This window comes from Macaca nemestrina, chromosome 3, assembly GCF_043159975.1.
Source record: "Macaca nemestrina isolate mMacNem1 chromosome 3, mMacNem.hap1, whole genome shotgun sequence".
Taxonomy (NCBI): Eukaryota; Metazoa; Chordata; class Mammalia; order Primates; family Cercopithecidae; genus Macaca; species Macaca nemestrina.
Window position 1 is genome coordinate 138,514,377 of NC_092127.1, and position 18,931 is coordinate 138,533,307.

At 38.2% G+C, this 18,931-nt stretch overlaps 1 protein-coding gene and 1 long non-coding RNA gene across 4 annotated transcripts in view; one reads left to right on the forward strand and one right to left on the reverse strand.

Moving 5' to 3' along the window:
* The window catches only part of LOC105477273 (USO1 vesicle transport factor), a 92,116-nt gene that overhangs the window by 51,339 nt on the left and 21,846 nt on the right, over window positions 1-18,931 (forward strand). For all 3 annotated transcript variants that reach the window (XM_011733716.2, XM_011733719.2, XM_071093511.1), the window contains 5 exons: window positions 496-616; window positions 9,068-9,246; window positions 12,665-12,805; window positions 15,687-15,775; window positions 16,177-16,331. In XM_011733716.2, coding sequence (XP_011732018.2) covers window positions 496-616; window positions 9,068-9,246; window positions 12,665-12,805; window positions 15,687-15,775; window positions 16,177-16,331 — 685 coding nt within the window. The remainder of the gene's footprint in view (window positions 1-495; window positions 617-9,067; window positions 9,247-12,664; window positions 12,806-15,686; window positions 15,776-16,176; window positions 16,332-18,931) is intronic.
* Window positions 12,799-18,931, reverse strand: part of LOC139362400 (uncharacterized) — a 39,578-nt gene continuing 33,445 nt past the window's right edge. The window contains exon 3 of the long non-coding RNA XR_011621241.1: window positions 12,799-13,197. This is a non-coding gene — a long non-coding RNA (uncharacterized lncRNA). The remainder of the gene's footprint in view (window positions 13,198-18,931) is intronic.

The following is an 18,931-nucleotide window of genomic DNA, read 5'->3' on the forward strand; positions in this document are numbered from 1 at the left end:
ATCAAGTTTTGGGGATTTGGAGGCCAGATATTTACAAGAATTTCTGAACTTTCTCTACTAGAATTTGGTGGTGTTCGTTGATTTATGTTATTGAATTGCAAGTTTTTCATTATTACTATTTTGAAGCATGTGCAGTGACATTCCTGAGACAGATACTTTCATGCTCAACTCTTAAGCTGCAATGAAAGCTATGTAGTGGTTAATGAATATAAAGGAATTCTAGCGTATTTATATATATATATATCATAAAGTTGAAAGATAACTGACCTAGGAATTGTTAGATGAGGATTCTAGTCTAGTCTCTGTCTCTTTGAGATTTATAACCTTAGGGAGACAAATTGCTTAACTATTCTGTTCTTGTTTTCCTTATGTATAAAGTAAAGGAGTTGGACTTGCAAAATCCCTGCCAGTTCTAAAATTCTGTGATTTTTGAAGTAATTTTAAAATGTCTCATAAATGTTGTACTACACTAAACATTCTCTTTCTTCTGTATAGGGCGTCTTACTACTGCAGGCACTAACAAGAAGCAATGGTGCAATCCAGAAAATTGTTGCTTTTGAAAATGCTTTTGAGAGACTACTGGACATTATTTCAGAGGAGGGGAACAGTGATGGAGGTATAGTATGAAGAAATTTGAAGACATTCCTTTTGTCCTCACTAAATTGTTAGGGTATAGGGAGTACAGTTGGAGGCAGAAATGGGAACTCTTATTTATACTCTTTTTCTTTCACTATAGCATGTTGACTATCGATTTCTCTTTGTCCTGTTTCATATTTGTTAGGCTTTTGCAATCTAGGTTGGCGTCTTTCCTCATTTAGAAAATCTCACCTATATCTCTTCAAATACTGCATTGCTACATTTCTTCTATTTTTCTGAAGCTATAGATTATTATGCATGTCCTTTTCCAGATTTGATGATAGGGAGTTGAGTTGAAGGCAGAATTATATGCTGAGTGAATAGGGAAGACACAATTGACAATTAATGGGAAAGGTTAGAAATAGTCTTTTGGAGAATAAGAGAGCTAGTTAACTATTATAATTAGGAAGATTTTCAAAGTGATATGGACCCCAGCTGGGCTTGGTGGCTCACACCTGTAATGCCAGCACTTTGGGAGGCCGAGGCCGGTGGATCACTTTAGGCCAGGAGTTCACAACCAGTCAGGCCAACATGGCAAAACCTCATCTCTGCTAAAAATACAAAAATTAGCTGGGCGTGGTGGTAAACACCTGTGATCCCAGGTACCTGGGAGGCTGAGAAACAAGAATCACTTGAACCCAGGAGGTGGAGATTTCAGTGAGCTGAGATCGCACCACTGTACTCCAGCCTGGGTAACAGAATGAGACTCTGCCTCAAAAAAGACAAAGCGGGGGATAAGGGCCCCATTAAGGGTATTCACCATGATTTTACAACAGCACAAACTACTTGAGTATGTAATTTATTTTCTCCCCTAGCAGCACTCAGCTGCCTAGGTGCAAATATAGAAACAAAACTCATAGTTTTTCACAGGGTTGGGCCTTTTCTGGGAAGGTGCTATGAAAAGACAGTGAGACAAGAGAACAGAGTATATTCCACTCCTGTAGAGTGGAAGAAATGAAGATCTGTATAATCTAAGCTAGATAGGGAAGGAAATAAAAACAGAAGGGGGTTTCTAAAAGTAGGAAGAAAGGCATCTGGTTGATGGACTAAGATTCAAGGAAGCCATAGAAAAAAATGTGTTGAAAATACTTGCGCCACAAAAATAGGGTTTTTTTTTTTTTTTTGTCGCCCAGGCTGGAGTGCAGTGGCACCATCTCGGCTCACTGCAAGCTCCGCCTCCTGGGTTCACGCCATTCTCTTGCCTCAGCCTCCGAGTAGCTGGGACTACAGGCGCGCACCACCACGCCCGGCTAATTTTTTGTGTTTTTAGTAGAGATGGGGTTTCACCGTGTTAGCCAGGATGGTCTCAATCTCCCGACCTCGTGATCCGCCCGCCTTGGCCTCCCAAAGTGCTGGGATTACAGGCGTGAGCCACCGCGCCCAGCAAAAATAGGTTTTAGTAAGAGAGGATTATCGCCAAAGATGAGGCAAAAAAAACTGAGTGGTCTAGGTATTAGACAGGTTGCTGTTGAAATTAAAATTAAGTATGACAGCAGAGCTTAGAGAAAGAAGACTTTGAGCAAGATGCCAGTGATGTTTTCTGTGGCCAAAGGATGGTGACTCTGAATTTGTTACATATCTGTAATGAGAAGTAATAAGAGATGGTACAGCCATATAGCCAAGCCTCGAGGGAACAGGAGTATTTTATGAGAGTAGAGGAACTGTGGTCTCTTGAAAGTACACTGGGCTGGGAGGGTCATAGATTCAACATACTGACTCTAAGGTACATGGGATTGAGAACATGAATTACTTTCACTTGAGAACATTGGAAGATAAAGCAGATTCTTTAAAGAAAAGGAGCATTTCAAGATATAATTGAGGTTATAGCGTGTTTTATTAACCAATATCTGAGAGTTGGCAATGGCATCATGAAAGGGTATGAAAGGAGATTAAATGGGAGAGAGGAAATGCAAACTATTGTAAAATGAAAAACTGGGAAAGCAGAGATGACCAGGGAGGTGTACATTTTTGGAGGCAATTGAAGAAAATAGGGGTTTAAGGAAAGGTAGAATTTGCTAAGTTTTCCTAATTGCTAAGACAAGTCTCAGTGGCTCTTTGTGAGTGATTAGTGGCCATTAAGGCTCTAGGGTTCACTAAGATGCACGCTGGAAAGAAGGCCTGCTAGTTGTAGTGAGGGCTTTTGACATGCTTATTCCTTCAAAGCCTTCCGATGGTCCTAATGGCAGACAATAATTTAATAGATATTTATGGTCCTCCCTAAGAGGCAGATAGAGTGGTTCCTCCTCATAGGATGAGGAGCCCCGTGGTTCATCAATAGGAGGTAAGGAAGCCTCTAATCTGGAGAGATTAGGTCTGGTTAAATCAGGAATTCTTTAAAAGCATTTAAAATGTGCACCTTAAGCATTTTAAAGTTAAATGTAATAAAATAAAGGTGTATATTTATGTACTCATCTTTGGAATAGGGCCAGAACTACTACTTTGAATATGAGTATGCTGATTAAAGTTTTTCATCATCTTCCTTGCATACATCACACCTATAATATGTAGGATTTGCATTTTGATTTCTTTAAAATAGATTGCAGGATATTTCTGGGTTTTTAAAATTACTTCTCTATCTTTTAGAATTGTATTATCCATATTTAACAGCTGTATTTTTAGTGACTTCCTTTCATTGAGTTTTGCCAAAGACTTAAATTTAATTTTCAGAAAAATAACTGTTTTCACACATATTTTGGTAGTTTTATATAGTATTTAATTAATAACCAGTGCAAATAGCATGTTAGGTTTGTGAATGAAACAATTGATTCTTAGATACAACACCAAAAGTGTGATCCATAGAAAAAAAATTGATAGATGAGACTTCATTAAAGCTGAAAACTTGTGTCCTGCAAAAGATTCTGTTGAGAGAATGAAAAGACACTTCACATACTGGAAGAAAATATTTGCAAAACACATGTTTGAAAAGGGACTTGTATCTAAAATATATTTAGAACTGTTAAAACTGAAAAATAAGAAAATAACCCCATTTAAAGATAGGCAAACGATCTGAACAGACATCTCACCAAAACGATACACACATGGCAAATGACCATATGAAAAGATGCTCAACATTATATGTCACTAGGGAACTGCAAATTAAAACAATGAGATATCCCTACATACCTTTTAGAATGAGGAAAACTAAAGAAAACATTGACAACACCAAATGATGGCGAAGATGTGGAACAACAAAAACACATTTGTTGCTGATAGGAATGCAAAATGGTACAACTACTTTAGAAAACAGTTTAGTGGTTTCTCACAAAGCTAAACATAGTCTTACGACTCAACAATCACACTCTTTGGTATTTACCCAAATTGGTTTAAGACATATTCACACAAGGCCGGGCGCGGTGGCTCAAGCCTGTAATCCCAGCACTTTGGAAGGCCGAGGCGGGTGAATCACGAGGTCAGGAGATCAAGACCATCCTGGCTAACATGGTGAAACCCCGTCTCTACTAAAAAATACAAAAAACTAGCCGGGCGAGGTGGCGGGCGCCTGTAGTCCCAGCTATTCGGGAGGCTGAGGCAGGAGAATGGCGTAAACCCGGGAGGTGGAGCTTGCAGTGAGCCGAGATCCGGCCACTGCACTCCAGCCTGGGCGACAGAGCGAGACTCTGCCTCAAAAAAAAAAAAAAAAAAAAAAGACATGTTCACACTAAAACCTGCACATTAATATTACAGCACCTTTGTTCGTAATTGCCAAGATTTGGAAGCAACCAAGATGTCCTTCAGGAATTGAATGGATAGATAAACCGTACTACATCCATATAATGGAATGTTATTTAGCAATGAAAAGAAAAGGGTTATCAAACCATGAAAGGACATAAAGGAAGCATAAAGGCACATTGCTAAGTAAAATAAACCAGTCTGAAAAAGCTACATGATGTATTATTCCAACTATAGTTGACCCTTGAATAACTTAAGGTTTAGGGACACCAATGCCCCAGACAGTTGAAAATCTGCTTTTAACTTTTGGCTCCTCCAAAACTTAACCACTAATAGACTATGTTTACCAGAAGCCTTACCAATAACATAAGCAGTCAAGTAATACATTTTGCATGTTGTATGTATTATATACTCTTCTTACAGTAAAATAAGGTAGAAAAAAGAAAACATTAAAATCAGAGGGAAGAGAAAATGTATTTGCTGTTCATTAAGTAAAGTGGATTATCATAAAGGTCTTCATCCTTGTCATCTTTATGTTGAGTAAGCTGAGGAACAAAAGGAAGGATTAGTCTTGCTGTTTCAGGGATGGCAGAGAGGAAGAAAACATACATATAAGTGGACCCATACAGTTCAAACCCAGCTGTTCAAGAGTCGGCTATATGTGACATTCTGGAAAAGGCAAGACTATGTGGACCATAAATATTTAGATCCGTGGTTGCCAGGGATTTGGGGATAGAGGAAGGAAGGGATGAATAGGTGAAGCTCAGGTTATTTTTTTAGGGCCATGAAACTATTCTGTATGATACTGTAATGGTGGAGACAAGAGATTATACTTTTGTTAAAACCCATAGAACTTTATAGCACAGAGAGTGAACCTTAATGTAAACTGTGGAATTTAATAATAGTGTATTAATATTTATGAATTGTAAGAAATGTACCGTATTAATGCAATATATTAATGATGGGGGAACTGGAAAGTACAGGCATACATTGTCTCATTGCATTTCCCGGGGAGTATATTTTTTACCAACTGAAGGCTTGTGTCAACCCTGCATTGAATAAGTCTGTTGACTCCATTTATCCAACAGCACGCCCTCACTTCATGTCTCTGTTACAATTAATATTTCAAACGTTGCATTATTATATCTGTTACGGTGATGTGATCAGTGATTTTTGATGTTACTATTGTAATTGTTTTGGGGTACCACAAACAGTGCCCATATAAGAGGGCAGACTTAAGCAAAAATGTTATATGCATTCTGACAGCTCCACAGACTGGCCCATCCTTTCTCTCTCTCCCTCTCTACCCCCCGCCCTGCCCCCCGCCACCGGCCTCCCTATTCCCTAAGACGTAACAATATTGAAATCAGGCAAATTAATAACCCTACAGTGGCCTCTAAGTTTTGAAGTGAAAGAAGAGTTGTATATCTCTCACTTTTAATCAAAAGCTAGAAATGATTAAGCTTTCTCTGCTGAAGATACAGAGGAGGGCATGTTAAAACCTGAGGCCAGAAGCTAGACCTTTTGCACCAAATTGCCAAGTTGTGAATGCAAAGGAAACATTCTTGAAGAAAATAAAAAGTTCTACTCCAGTGAACACATGAATAATTGGAAAGCAAAACAGGCTTATTGCTGATATAGAGAAAGTTTTAGTAGTCCAGATTGAAAATGAAACCAGCCACAACACTTCATTAAGCCAAGCCTAATCCAGAGTGACACCCTGACTCTTCAATTCTTTGTAGACTGAGAGAGGTGAACAAGCTGCACAAGGAAAGTTGGAAGAACGGATGTTGTATTAACAAACATGAAACTAGCAGATGTTGCTGCATGTGATTTAAGGAAAGAAGCTGTCTCCCTAACAAAAGTATGAGGCAAAGCAGCAAGTGCTGATGTAGAAACTTCAGCAAGTTTATCCAGAAGATTTAGTTAAGATAATTGATGAATTATGCTAAATTTTCAGTGTAGACAAAACAGCCTTCTATTGGAAGAAGATGCCATCTAGAACTTTTGTATCTGGAGAGAAGTCACCTCCGGGCTTCAGAGCTTCAAAGGACAAGCTGACTTTCTTGTTAAGAGCTAGTGCAGCTGTTGACTTTAAGTCGAAGCCAGCGCTCACTTACCATTCTGAAAATCCTAGGACCCTTAAATTTACGAAATCTACTCTGCCTGCGCTCTATAAATGGACAACAAAGCCTGGAAGACAGCGCATCTATGTAAGAGCATGATTTACTGAACACACATTTACTGAACACACATCTCTTACACATCTATTTAAGAGCATTTTTTTCCTAAGCCCAGTGCTTTAAAAAAAAAAAGATTTTCAAAATATTACTTCTCATTGACAATGCACCTGATCACCCAAGAGCTCTGATGGAGATGTACAAAGAGAATAATACTGTTTTCTTTTTTTTGAGATGTCTCGCACTGTCACCTGGACTGGTGTGCAGTGGTGCAATCTCGGCTCACTGCAACCTCTGCCTCCTAGGTTCAAGTGATTCTCCTGCCTTAGCCTCCTGAATAGCTAACATTACAGGCACCCAATACTGTGCCCGGCTAATTTTTTGTATTTTTTTTTTAGTAGAGACGGGGTGTCACTATGTTGGCCAGGCTGGTCTCGAACTCCTGACCTTGTGATTCGCCTGCATGGCCTCCCAAAGTGCTGGGATTACAGATGTGAGACACTGTGCCCGGCCAATAATATTTTTTTCATGCTGTTAACACAACATGCATTTTGCAGCCCCTGGATCAAGGAGAAATTTTGACTTCCTTTTTTTTTTTTTTTTTTTTTTTTTTTTTTGAGATGGAGTCTTACTCTGTCCCCCAGGCTGGAGTGCACTGGTACAATCTTGGCTCATGCAATTCTCGTACCTCAGCCTCGTGAGTAGCTGGGATTACAGGCATGCACCACCATGCCCAGCTAATTTTTGTAATTTAGTAGAGACAGGGTTTCACCATGTTGGCCAGGCTGGCCTCGAACTCCTGACCTCAACTGATATATCCACCTCAGCCTCCCAAAGTGCTGGGATTATAGGCATGAGCCACTGCACCCAGCAATTTTGACTTTCAAGTCTTAATATTTAAGAAATACATTTCATAAAGCTATAGCTGCCATAGACAGTGATTTCTCTGATGCATCTGGGCAAAGTAAATTGAAAACCTTCTGGAAAGGATTTACCATTCTAGATACCATTAAGAACATTTGTAATTCGTGGGAAGTCAAGAGTTTGGAAGAAGTTGACTCCAACAACCGTCATGGATGACTTGGAGGGGTTAAAGACTTTAGTGGAGGAACCAACTGAAGATAAGGTATAAATAACAAGAGAATTAGAAGTGGAGCCTGAAAATGTGATTGAATTTTTGCAATCTCGTGATCAAATTTTAACAGATGAGAGGTTATTACTTATGGATAAGCAAAGAAAGTGGTGAAGATGCTGTGAACATTGGTGAAATGACAACAAAGGATTTAGAATATTACATCAGCTTAGTTGATAAAGCAGTGTCAGGGTTTGAGAAAATTGACTCCAATTTTGAAAGAATTTCTACTGGGAGTAAAATGACTCACTGAAGGCTCAGGTGGTCATTAGCATTTTTTAGCAATGAAATATTTTTAAATTAAGGTATGTACATTCTTTGGACATAATGCTATTGCACACTTAATAAATTACATTATAGTGTAAACATAACTTTTGTATACCCTAAGAAACCAAAAAATTTGTGGGACTCACTTTATTGTGATACTTGCTTTATTGCAGAAGTCTAGAACCAATAAGTAGATGTCTGTGTAGAGAAACTCCATTTGTACTTAGTTTTTCTATAAGCCTAAAACTGCTCTAAAAAAATGAGTCTTTTTTTAAAAAAATAATTGATTTTTGTCAACATATAGCTCAACTATTAGGAGTAAAAGTGTTGATGTACCAGATGAGCTTACTCGTCGTTACTTACAGCGTCCAGCATCAGTCAATATGTTTATCAGGAGAAATGGAGGTCATTCGTTAATCTATTATAATACTTGGTAAAGTAGAGATCAATTGGAGAGTTTTCACTGTGATAATAGTGAAAGCTGTAGTGTGGATGAAACTGCCCTGGAGAGTATATGCTGTAAACAAAGAAGAAAAAGGATAAAACCATGGAGGAGAGAAACAATGAAAGATTGAGAACCTGCAGAGCTGTAAGGAAAATCAGGAAAGAGTAATGTTTTAGAAGCCAAGGGAAGTTTCAAGGAAGAGACAATGTTAAGAGCTTCTTAGAAATCAGATAAGATACGGTTGATTCATTCAACAAATGTTTAATAGTTAAGTACTGTGTATATACATGATACCATGTCTCTGTCTCTGCTAAAGATACAGAAGTAAGTAGGCTGTTTATAAGTGTTTGTGAATTATAATCTAGTGGAGAAGACAAACACTACCTAATAATAAAAGGAGTAGGCTACTGTAAGAGCATGTAACTCGTGACACTAACCTATTCCTGTAGTCTTGGTAATCACTGCTGAAGAAATGATGTTTAAGCTGGGATTTGAAGATAAACGATGAGTTACTAAGGCAACTGGGTACTTGACGTAGAAGTCAAGAGATCTTTAGGGTACCTGAGAAAGAGCATGCAGATTATGGCCTGTGGCCATCAGGTGTCAGAGCAGACTATCTATCTGTCTCGCCATATTGAAGAGATGCTGAGCATGGAGATTTATCTTTTTAAAAATGTTTGAGAGTTTTGTGTCAGGGTTTATCAGCCTTAACACTTGTGTGTTACATTATTTCCCCAGGTATAGTAGTTGAAGATTGTTTGATTTTGCTCCAAAACTTGTTAAAAAACAACAACTCCAATCAAAATTTTTTTAAAGAAGGCTCATATATTCAACGTATGAAACCTTGGTTTGAAGTTGGAGATGAAAATTCTGGCTGGTCTGCACAGAAAGTGACCAATCTACATCTAATGCTACAGGTATACTATCCTTAGACATAAATGTGGTAAGAATTTTGACAGTGATATTTACAAAGAGAAGAAAATTGCTTGTATTTGATAAATCCAGAATATTTGATGGGTTTCAGGTTGACTTAAAAACTCTTTAATATGGAAATTTGCAATTATCCTCCAGCTAGAGATTCTGCCTACCCATTACTTAGCTTTGACGGTTATTAACATCTGGCAATTTTGTTTCATCGTTTATTCCTCTCTTTGCTGTATGATTTTAAAGCAAATTCAGACATACAGTTTCCTGATGGATTTTACATTAGGGAATAATAGGTTAGATTGTTGATTTGAATTTTTAAAAACCTGCTTTCTTCATTTAGGGCTCTGATAGGATAAATTTTAATATTCAAAATATTAAGTTCAAATAAATTCATTCAGTAAGCATTTACTGAGAGCCAGGCACTGGATACTAGGAAATGAATGATCATGTCCTGCCCTCAAAGATGATAGTTTGAGTTTTAAGTCCAATACATGTTAAATTGACAGACCACCTGTGATTTATTGATGCTCTATGGTGAAAGCTTAGTGGTAATAATAAAAGTGAGGACAGTAGGATCCCAAATTATTTCCTCATCAGAGAAAATTTTGAAGTTCTTTGAAGTTACTTACTCCTTTATTGAATCCTCCTTCTCCAAACTCTTAAATTTATACTAGTCTCCTCACTTATGAACTCATAATTCTTGTGGGCCTTTGAATGTCTCTGAATTACACCTGTGTCTCTCGGAAGTTTTGGACCTAACTAGATGGTTAGCTCCTCTAGTAATTAGAGTCTGAATGTTGTCCCATGCCATGGAAGTTGCCTGCATAGGATTGATTGATAATTAGGGTAATCTGTGCCCCAGTTTGCCAGTACGGTATTCGTTTTGTAATTACTAATGGCGTCCTCTTTCACTTCAAAAGTGTCCTCGTTTGCATTATAAATTATGCAGTTACCCTAGTTAGAATATGCCTAAAAACTGTTAGAAAAGTGTTTTACAGGAAAACTTAGTCACAGAGTCTATTTGTACTCCCAGCTTATCATTTCCGTTTTCAGTTGTTGGTATTATACATTTCAAGAAGTTAATAGTTTTTTAATGTTTTAGAACCAGTGTCACCAAGTGGTAAGCTTGATAGCTTTGTTCAACACTGCTTTGTTTTGTTTTGTTTAAGAGACAGGTTCTCACTTAGTTGCCTAGGCTGAGTGCAGTGGTATCCTCACAGCTCATTACAGCCTCAACCTCCCTGGCTCAAGAAATCCCTCCACCTCAACATCCTGAGTAACTGGGACTACAGGCGCAAGCCACCACTCCTGACTGGATTTTTAATTTTTAGTAGACATAAGGTCTCAGTATATTGCCAGGCTAGTCAGGAATTCCTGAGCTCAAGCAATTTTCCTGCCTCAGCCATCCAAAGTGCTGCTCTTATAGGTGTGAGCCACATGCCCAGCCTACACTGCTTTCTTAAATAAGGAAATACCTCCAGAAAAGTAATTTCCAAAATGTGATTAGAGAGGGTGAGAGAGCCGGGCACGGTGGCTCACGCCTGTAATCCCAGCACTTTGGGAGGCTGAGGCGGGTGGATCACGAGGTCAGGTGTTCAAGACCAGTCTGGCCAACATAGTGAAACCCCGTCTCTACTAAAAATAAAAATAATTAGCTGATCATGGTGGCAGGCGCCTGTAACCCCAGCTATTTGGGAGGCTGAGGCAGGAGAATCACTTGAACCTGGGAGGTGGAGGTTGCAGTGAACCGAGATTGCGCCACTTCACTCCAGCCCAGGGAACAGTGTGAGACTCCGTCTCAAAAAAAAAAAAAAAAAAAATAGGGTGAGAGAATCTGATGATGTACAAAAGCATGTATTTCATATCAAACAGTGAAAAGTTAAATTGTTTGAGAAAGCTAAACATGTTTTATGGTTTAGAGTACTATGTAAAGAATTATTCTGAAGGAAGTGTCACTGTTTAAAAAGTAAAGTAGGTTAGGTGTGGTGACTCACACCTGTGATTCCAGCACTTGGGGAGCCCAAGGCAGGTGGGGGTCACTTGAGCTCAGGAGTTTGAGACCAGCCTGGGCAACATGGTCTTTATCAGCCCAGTGTGGTGGTGTCCACCCATTGTCCCAACTACTCAGGAGGCTGAGGGGCAGGATCACTTAAGCCCAGGAGGTTGAGGCTGCATTGAACCATAATCATGCCACTGCACTCCAGCCTGGGCAACAGAATGAGACCCTATCTCAGAAAAAAAAAAAATACCAAAAAATTATTAGAGTACAGCATGTAAACAGAAAATTACAGTATTCTCATTATATAACAAATTGATTCTTTTAAGAATTCTTTACTTTTCAAAAGTGAATAAACTGGCTTTCTGTAGCTTAGTAAAGCTTTTCTTTCTTACACTTGTCGTGAAGACCATAAACTCCAAAGCAAAGGAACTGAGTTTAATTCATTTTAATATATTCTCCACCTGCAATACTGAATAGCAGATTCACTCATGACTTTACAGGCCAGGAGTTATCTTCTGCTATTCTGTTAGAACCTGTTGGAATACTTTATGTATAACTTTATTTAGAGTTGCTTATATTTTAAGTTCTCTATCATACACCAAATAAAAATGCATCATTGTTTTCCTGTTTGGACATACACATTCTGTATTGGAACTATTCATCATCACAGTTATCATGATTGTGTTCTGAGCCATTGAAAACACAAATTGATCTGCTTGCAGAGTTTTAATTCAAATTTTGCAGACTAAATTTAAAGAAAACATCTTTTGAAAAGTTTTTTAGTTATAAAATATTTTAATTTGGAGACGTAACTGTGTTGGTTATTTGAGATAACTTTTTTTCATGTTTCTGAAATTTTAAGTTTACAGTCCAAGTAATCATAGAATCATAGGAATTTAATTGGCATTAGCAATCAGTGCAGCCCACCCCATGCCTAATACATGAATCTTTTACCATCTCTCCAGATGTTGGTTTTAGCCTCTCTTTAAATATTTCCAGTTGAGGGGAAATTTATCACCCATCAGGTCATTCTCTTTTCAGATCTGCTGTCTTATTAGGTAGTTTATTATTAACTTTGATAAGAAATCTGCCACTCTGTAACTTATTCATCCATTTACTTATTGAATATGTACTGTTACAAGTACTGTGTTTGGGAAACAAAAATGACCAAGGCAGTTTCTCTCTGGAAATTCACAGTCACCTGAAGGAGACAACCTTAAGTAAGAGGCATAATGCAGTATTACTGTCACAGAACTATTGCCATAGGAGCTCAAAAGAAAGAGCACTTAAATGTGGCTGAGCAGCTAAGGGAATACTTCATGCAGAGTTTCTTGTTCACATAGATCAGATTTGCCTCAAGCCTTTTCAAATCTTTAAGAGACAAATTTTGTTTTCTCTTTCTTTCACAGCTTGTTCGTGTACTGGTATCTCCCACCAACCCTCCTGGTGCTACCAGTAGCTGCCAGAAGGCTATGTTCCAGTGTGGGTTATTGCAGCAGCTTTGTACTATCCTAATGGCTACTGGGGTTCCTGCTGATATCCTGACTGAGGTAAAGCAAATGAAGTCAAAGCTAACTCTGTGGAAGTTGAAATCCTGAATCCTAGGAAGAATTAGATATTTGCTGAGGGAAAAACTGTAATAGTTAACCATTTTTTAGGTTAAAATTTTTAATGATCTTACTAAAATATAATTCACATAATGATAAAAGTATTGATTCCAAAAGATATACTCATCCCTCAAGTTTTATAGTCCATAAATAATAATGTTAAAGTTTTGCAGATCCATCTACAAAGATTTCTCATTAATTTTATTACATTCAACAGGAGTGCACAGTATGATTTACATTTTGATTTTGAGAACCATGTGACTTAGTCTTATTCAACCGGTAGATTCATTGAATAGTAAATTCTTTTCCCCTGTGTGGCATTTTCTGTTGCTTACCTATAAGAGAAAGAAGTTAGTTTGAAGAAGAAAAGTTCAGTTTGTTTACATTTTTAAAAAATTTTTCTCAAATTAACACGTGCAATATCAAAAGTACAAATAATAAAAGTTTTATAACAAAAATGACTGCCTTCAGCCTCACTTGTCCTTACTGTAAGTCCCACTTTATTTCCTCATGTTGCCCCATAATTATTTTATGGAATTTATATTTAAATCAATAGTTGGGGTTTATATTTTTACAATTGTATTGATACCATTCCTGCTAAGCCAAATAGAGCCCTATATCCTTTTTTAAATATATATTTTTCTCATCCATGAGTCAAATTGTGTTCTTCATTTTACTGTTACTCTATATATGCAGAGGTATATATGCTTAATAATCATATATTAACACTTCGTTCCCCACCGCAGGCCACCTGCAGACCTTCCATTCTCCTGCTCCAATCTGGGCTCTAATTCTGCCCCATGTCTCTTGTCCTGGGACTTTCTTTTGCCATCCTCCTAGGATTTCCTTTACTTCTCTCCTGACAGACTCCTTGGTTATCTGGATCCTTTTTTTTTTTTATTTTTATTTTTGGTACAGAGGGTCAGTCTGTTGCCCAGGCTGTAGTACAGTGGCATGAACTCAGCTCACTGCAACCTCCGCCTTCCGGGGTTCAAGCGATTCTCCTACCTCAGCCTCCTGAGTAGCTGGGATTACAGGTGCCCGCCACCACGCCCGACTAATTTTTGTAATTTTAGTAGAGACAGTCTCACCATGTTGGCCAAGCTGGTCTTGAACTCCTGACCTCAAATGATCCACACATTTTGGCCTCACAAAATGTTAGGATTACAGACATGAGCCAATACTCCTGGCCTAGATCACATATCTTTTTCCTCTATCCCTTGGTTCATTAACTTTATTTTTCTTAATTTTCTTTTGTTGTTGTTGTTGTTGTTGTTTTGAGATGGAATTTCGCTCTTGTCGCCCAGGCTGGAGCGCAGCGGCATGATCTCGGCTCACTGCAACCTCTGCCTCCTGGGTTTGAGCAATTCTTCTGCCTCAACCTCCCAACTAGCTGGGATTACAGGGGCCTGCCACCATGCCCAGCTAATGTTTTGTATTTTCAGTAGAGCGGGGGGTTCCACCATGTTGGCCAGGCTGGTCTCGAACTCCTGACCTCAAGTGATCTGCCCACCTCAACCTCCCAAAGTGCTGGGATTACAGGCATGAGCCACTGCACCCGGCCATTATTTTTCTTAGTTTTCTTAAAAAAAAAAAAAAAAAGAGTAAATAACAAAAAGGATTTATTTTATTTTTGGCTCTTTCATGTCTGAAAATGTCATTCCTCTACTTTCAGAATTTAATGTTTGGCTAGATAGGGAATTCAGGGTTGGAAATCACTAATACTAAACTTTCAGAACATCATTCCAGTGTTGCTGTTAGGAAGTTTGAAGCTTGAAGCCATTATAATCCTACTCTGTTTTTTGTTGTTGTTGTTGTTTTAACGTAATCTTTTTATCTCTAGAAACTTTTGAGATCTTTTTTTTTTTTTTTTGGTTTTCTGAAATGTACTAATGATATGCTTTCCTGTGGACCATTTCCCTATTCCGTTGCTCTCCAGTTATTTTTATCATTCACTGAGCACTTTCAGCTGGAAACATACATCCTTCAGTTCTGAGGGTATTTTTGGCATTCCTTGATAATTTTCTCTTTTCTGTTTTGTAGTGGTGGTGGTGTCATTGTCGTTGTTGTTTTGAGACAGTCTTGCCCTTTTACCAAGACTGGAGTGCAATGGCACTATCTCAGCTTACTGCAACCTCCACCTCCCGGGTTCACACAATTCTCCTGCCTTAGCCTCCCAAGTAATGGGGATTACAGGCACATGCCACCATGCCTAGCTAATTTTATATTTGTAGTAGAGACGGGGTTTCACTATGTTGGCCAGGCTGGTCTCAAAGTCCTGACCTCAAGTGATCCACCCACCTGGGCCTCCCAGAGTCCTGGGGTTACACACATGAGCCACTGTGCCTGACCTCTTTTCTGTTCTCTTTCTGCAACTCTATTAGTAGGCTTTCTGGGTAAGTTGTCTTTTTAAAAATTAATTTTTAATTAACAAAATGGTATATATTTATCTTTTATAACATGTTTTGAAATAGTCTTTTTATTTTTTAACTTTATCCTTGAATTTTTTAATCTTTTAACTTTGTTCTCTGATTATTTTAAAACCTTTTTTCTGTGTTTATAGAAATAGATATTTCATCTCCTAGAGAATAGTATTATAGTTTTTGAGATTTAAAAGGCATGTCAGGTGTTGTTTTATTGGAGACCCATGCTTAATGCTTTAAAATTTTACCTTGAGAAAGTGTTACAAGATTACAACGTTATCATTGATGTTTTGGTGCTTTTGGCCCTTAAAAAGTGGAATATAAGATTTTTTTCTCTTGGAAACATTTTCCTTCTTGGCTTAATTTCTCTAAATGTTCTTCTTCTTTCTTCCCCTTAACAGACCATAAATACTGTATCAGAAGTTATTCGAGGCTACCAAGTAAACCAAGACTACTTTGCGTCTGTAAATGCACCTTCAAACCCACCAAGGTAGAGAAGGGGAAATATTGAGATTACTCTGAGGAAGTAAAAACTTTGGGTTGTTAATGTATCTCATATACACATCTTACTCTTTTTAAAGAAGTTTAGTTGTATGTTTTGAAACTAGAAATTATCTTGCAAGATAAATGATATTGGAATTTTAAAAGAGTTGGTAGTTTTTGGAATTTAGATACTTAGATTCAGATATCATGTCGTTCACATCCTAGCTGTATGCCTTAAGCAAACAGTCACTTCACTGTCAGCTACAGTTTTCTGTGAAATAGAGATAGAAATACTTAACTTGCTGGTGTTCTGGTTATGATTCTTCAGTCCACAAAAATGACTAGTTATTGACTTGTATACTTGGGTTGCATTGTTTCATTTTGTTCTTTTCTTTTTAAATGCAACAGACCGGCAATTGTAGTACTTCTCATGTCCATGGTTAATGAAAGGCAGCCATTTGTTTTGCGCTGTGCTGTTCTCTATTGTTTCCAGTGTTTCTTGTATAAAAACCAAAAAGGACAAGGAGAAATCGTGTCAACACTTTTACCTTCTACCATTGATGGTAAATAATTTAGTTCTAATTTTTATTTGAAAAAGTAAATCATTGTCTTTCAAACTTTTAATTGAATCTTTCTTTCTATGCTTTAGCCTAAAATACTTTGCATGCTTAGGTGAAAAAAAAAAAAACACCTGAATTCTAAAGCCTGCAGGTAAATTTAGACAACAGGCTTTGGAGTCAGACAAGAGTTTGCATTGTAGAATTTTCTCTTTTGCTATATAACTTTTGCTGTATAACTTTGTAACTTGAGCCTTACTGAGTTATGGGGGATAATAATACTCATCTTTATGTGGGCATAATACCCCATTAGGAACATTGTGAGGATAAATGCAGTTACAGGCATTACATTACGTAAAGTACTCACTCCAAAACTTAGCATATATAGATGCCAGTAAACAGAATCTACTGTTAATTATAATTGTCATTCTAAAGATGAATTTTGCTGGGTGCGGTGGCTCACACCTGTAATCCCAACACTGTGGGAGGCCAAAGCAGGCGGATCACCTAAGATCAGGAGTTCGAGACCAGCCTAGCTAACATGGTGAAACCCCGTCTGTACTAAAAATACAAAAATTAGCTGGGCGTGGTGGCAGGTGCCTGTAATCCCAGCTACTCAGGAGGCTGAGGCAGGAGTATCCCTCAAATCCTGGAGGCAGAGGTTGCAGTGAACCAAGATTGTGCCACTGCACTCCAGTCTGGGCAACAGAGAGAGACTGTCTCAAAAATAAAAATTTAAAAAAGAAGATGAATTTTACTGTTAGATCACATTTAACTTTCAGTCTGTTGTTCTATTATAGGTTAGAGTCATTACCCTTTTTATGGGTTCTTTAAATGTTTCATCTTACCTAAGATAAATTTTTGAAATAATTACCTTTATTAACTTTAAACTTTAAGAGCAGTTTCATAAAGGTAATTGGAAACATCAATAAAACTCATTTTAATTACATACATTGAAGTTTTTTGTTAGAATTTAAGTCTGTTTAATTATATTTACCAAAAAAAATTGGTAAAAAATTTATTACCGTAAAAAAATTACTGACCATTAATGAAAATAAGACCCTGATGTAGTAGAATGATCAAAATGTGGCATTTCCTTAAGTTTGTTTTAGAAATGTTGTTTTTAATTAAGGTAAGTTTTTGGAATGTTACCATCATCAGTTTGATGCCAAAAATATTTTAATACAAGTTGAGCATCCCAAAAGTGAAATCTGAAATGCTTTTTTTTTTTTTTTAAACATTTCTTCAAGCATTTAGCCTTTGTGTTTCAAACAATCTAATTGCACTCATTAAGTAATTTTGAAATGTATACTTAAGCCAGGCATGGTGGCTTACACCTGCAATTCCAGCACTTTGGGAGGCCAAGCCAGGCAGATTGCTTGAGTCTAGGAGTTCAAGACCAGCCCGGGCAACATAGCGAAGCCCCATCTCTACTAAAAATACAAAAATTTAGGCTGGGCCTGGTGGCTCACGCCTGTAATCCCAGCACCTTGGGAGGCCGAGGCGGGTGGATCACCTGAGGTCAGGAGTTCAAGACCAGCCTGGCGAACATGGTGAAAACCCGTCTCTGCTAAAAATACAAAAATTAGCCAGGCGTGGTGGCACATGCCTGTAATCCCAGCTACTGGGGAGACTGATGCAGGAGAATCACTTGAACTTGGGAGGTGGAGGTTGCAGTGAACTGAGATCACAACATTGCACTCCAACCTGGGCAACAGAGTGAGACTCCAGCTCAAAAAAAAAAAAAATTAGCCAGGCATGGTGGCACACGCCAGTAGTCCTAGCTACATGGGAGGCTAAGATGGGAGAATCACCTGAGCCTGGGAGGCTGAGGCTGCAGTGAACCGAAATCGCACCATCACACTCCAGCCTGGGCAAACAAAGTGAGACCCTGTCTGCAATAAAAATTAAAAATAAAATATACCCTTTTTTTTAAATTATAGTCACCCTGTTGTGCAATCAAATGGTATATCTATCTTATTCATTCATTATTTCTTTTTGTTGTTGTTGTTTGAAACAGAGTCTCCCTCTATTTCCCAGGCTGGAGTACAGTGGCGCAATCTTGGCTCACTGCAAACTCCGCCTCTCAGGTTCACGCCATCCTCCTGCCTCAGCTTTCAGAGTAGCTGAGACTATAGGCGCCTGCCGCCATGCCTGCTAATTTTTTGTATTTTTTAGTAGAGATGGGGTTTCACCGTGTTAGCCAGGATGGCCTCGATCTCCTGACCTCGTGATCCACCCGCCTCAGCCTCCCAAAGTGCTGGGATTACAGGCATGAGCCACCACGCCCAGCCTTATTCATTCTTTCTAACAATATTTTTGTATTCATTATCCCCACCTTCCCTCTAACTTCCCACTACCCTGTCCTGCCTCTGATAACCATCTTTCTAATCTCTGTGTCCATGAATTCCCACAAATTTTTAGATCCCACAAATAAAGGTAAATAATTTTACCTTCTACCATTGATGGTAAATAATTTAGTTCTAATTTTTATTTGTTCTCACAAATGAGTGAGAACAAATGTTTGTCTTTACATACCTGGCTTTTTTCACTTAACATAATGATCTCCAGGTTCATCTGTGTTGTTGTAAATGACTGGATCTCTT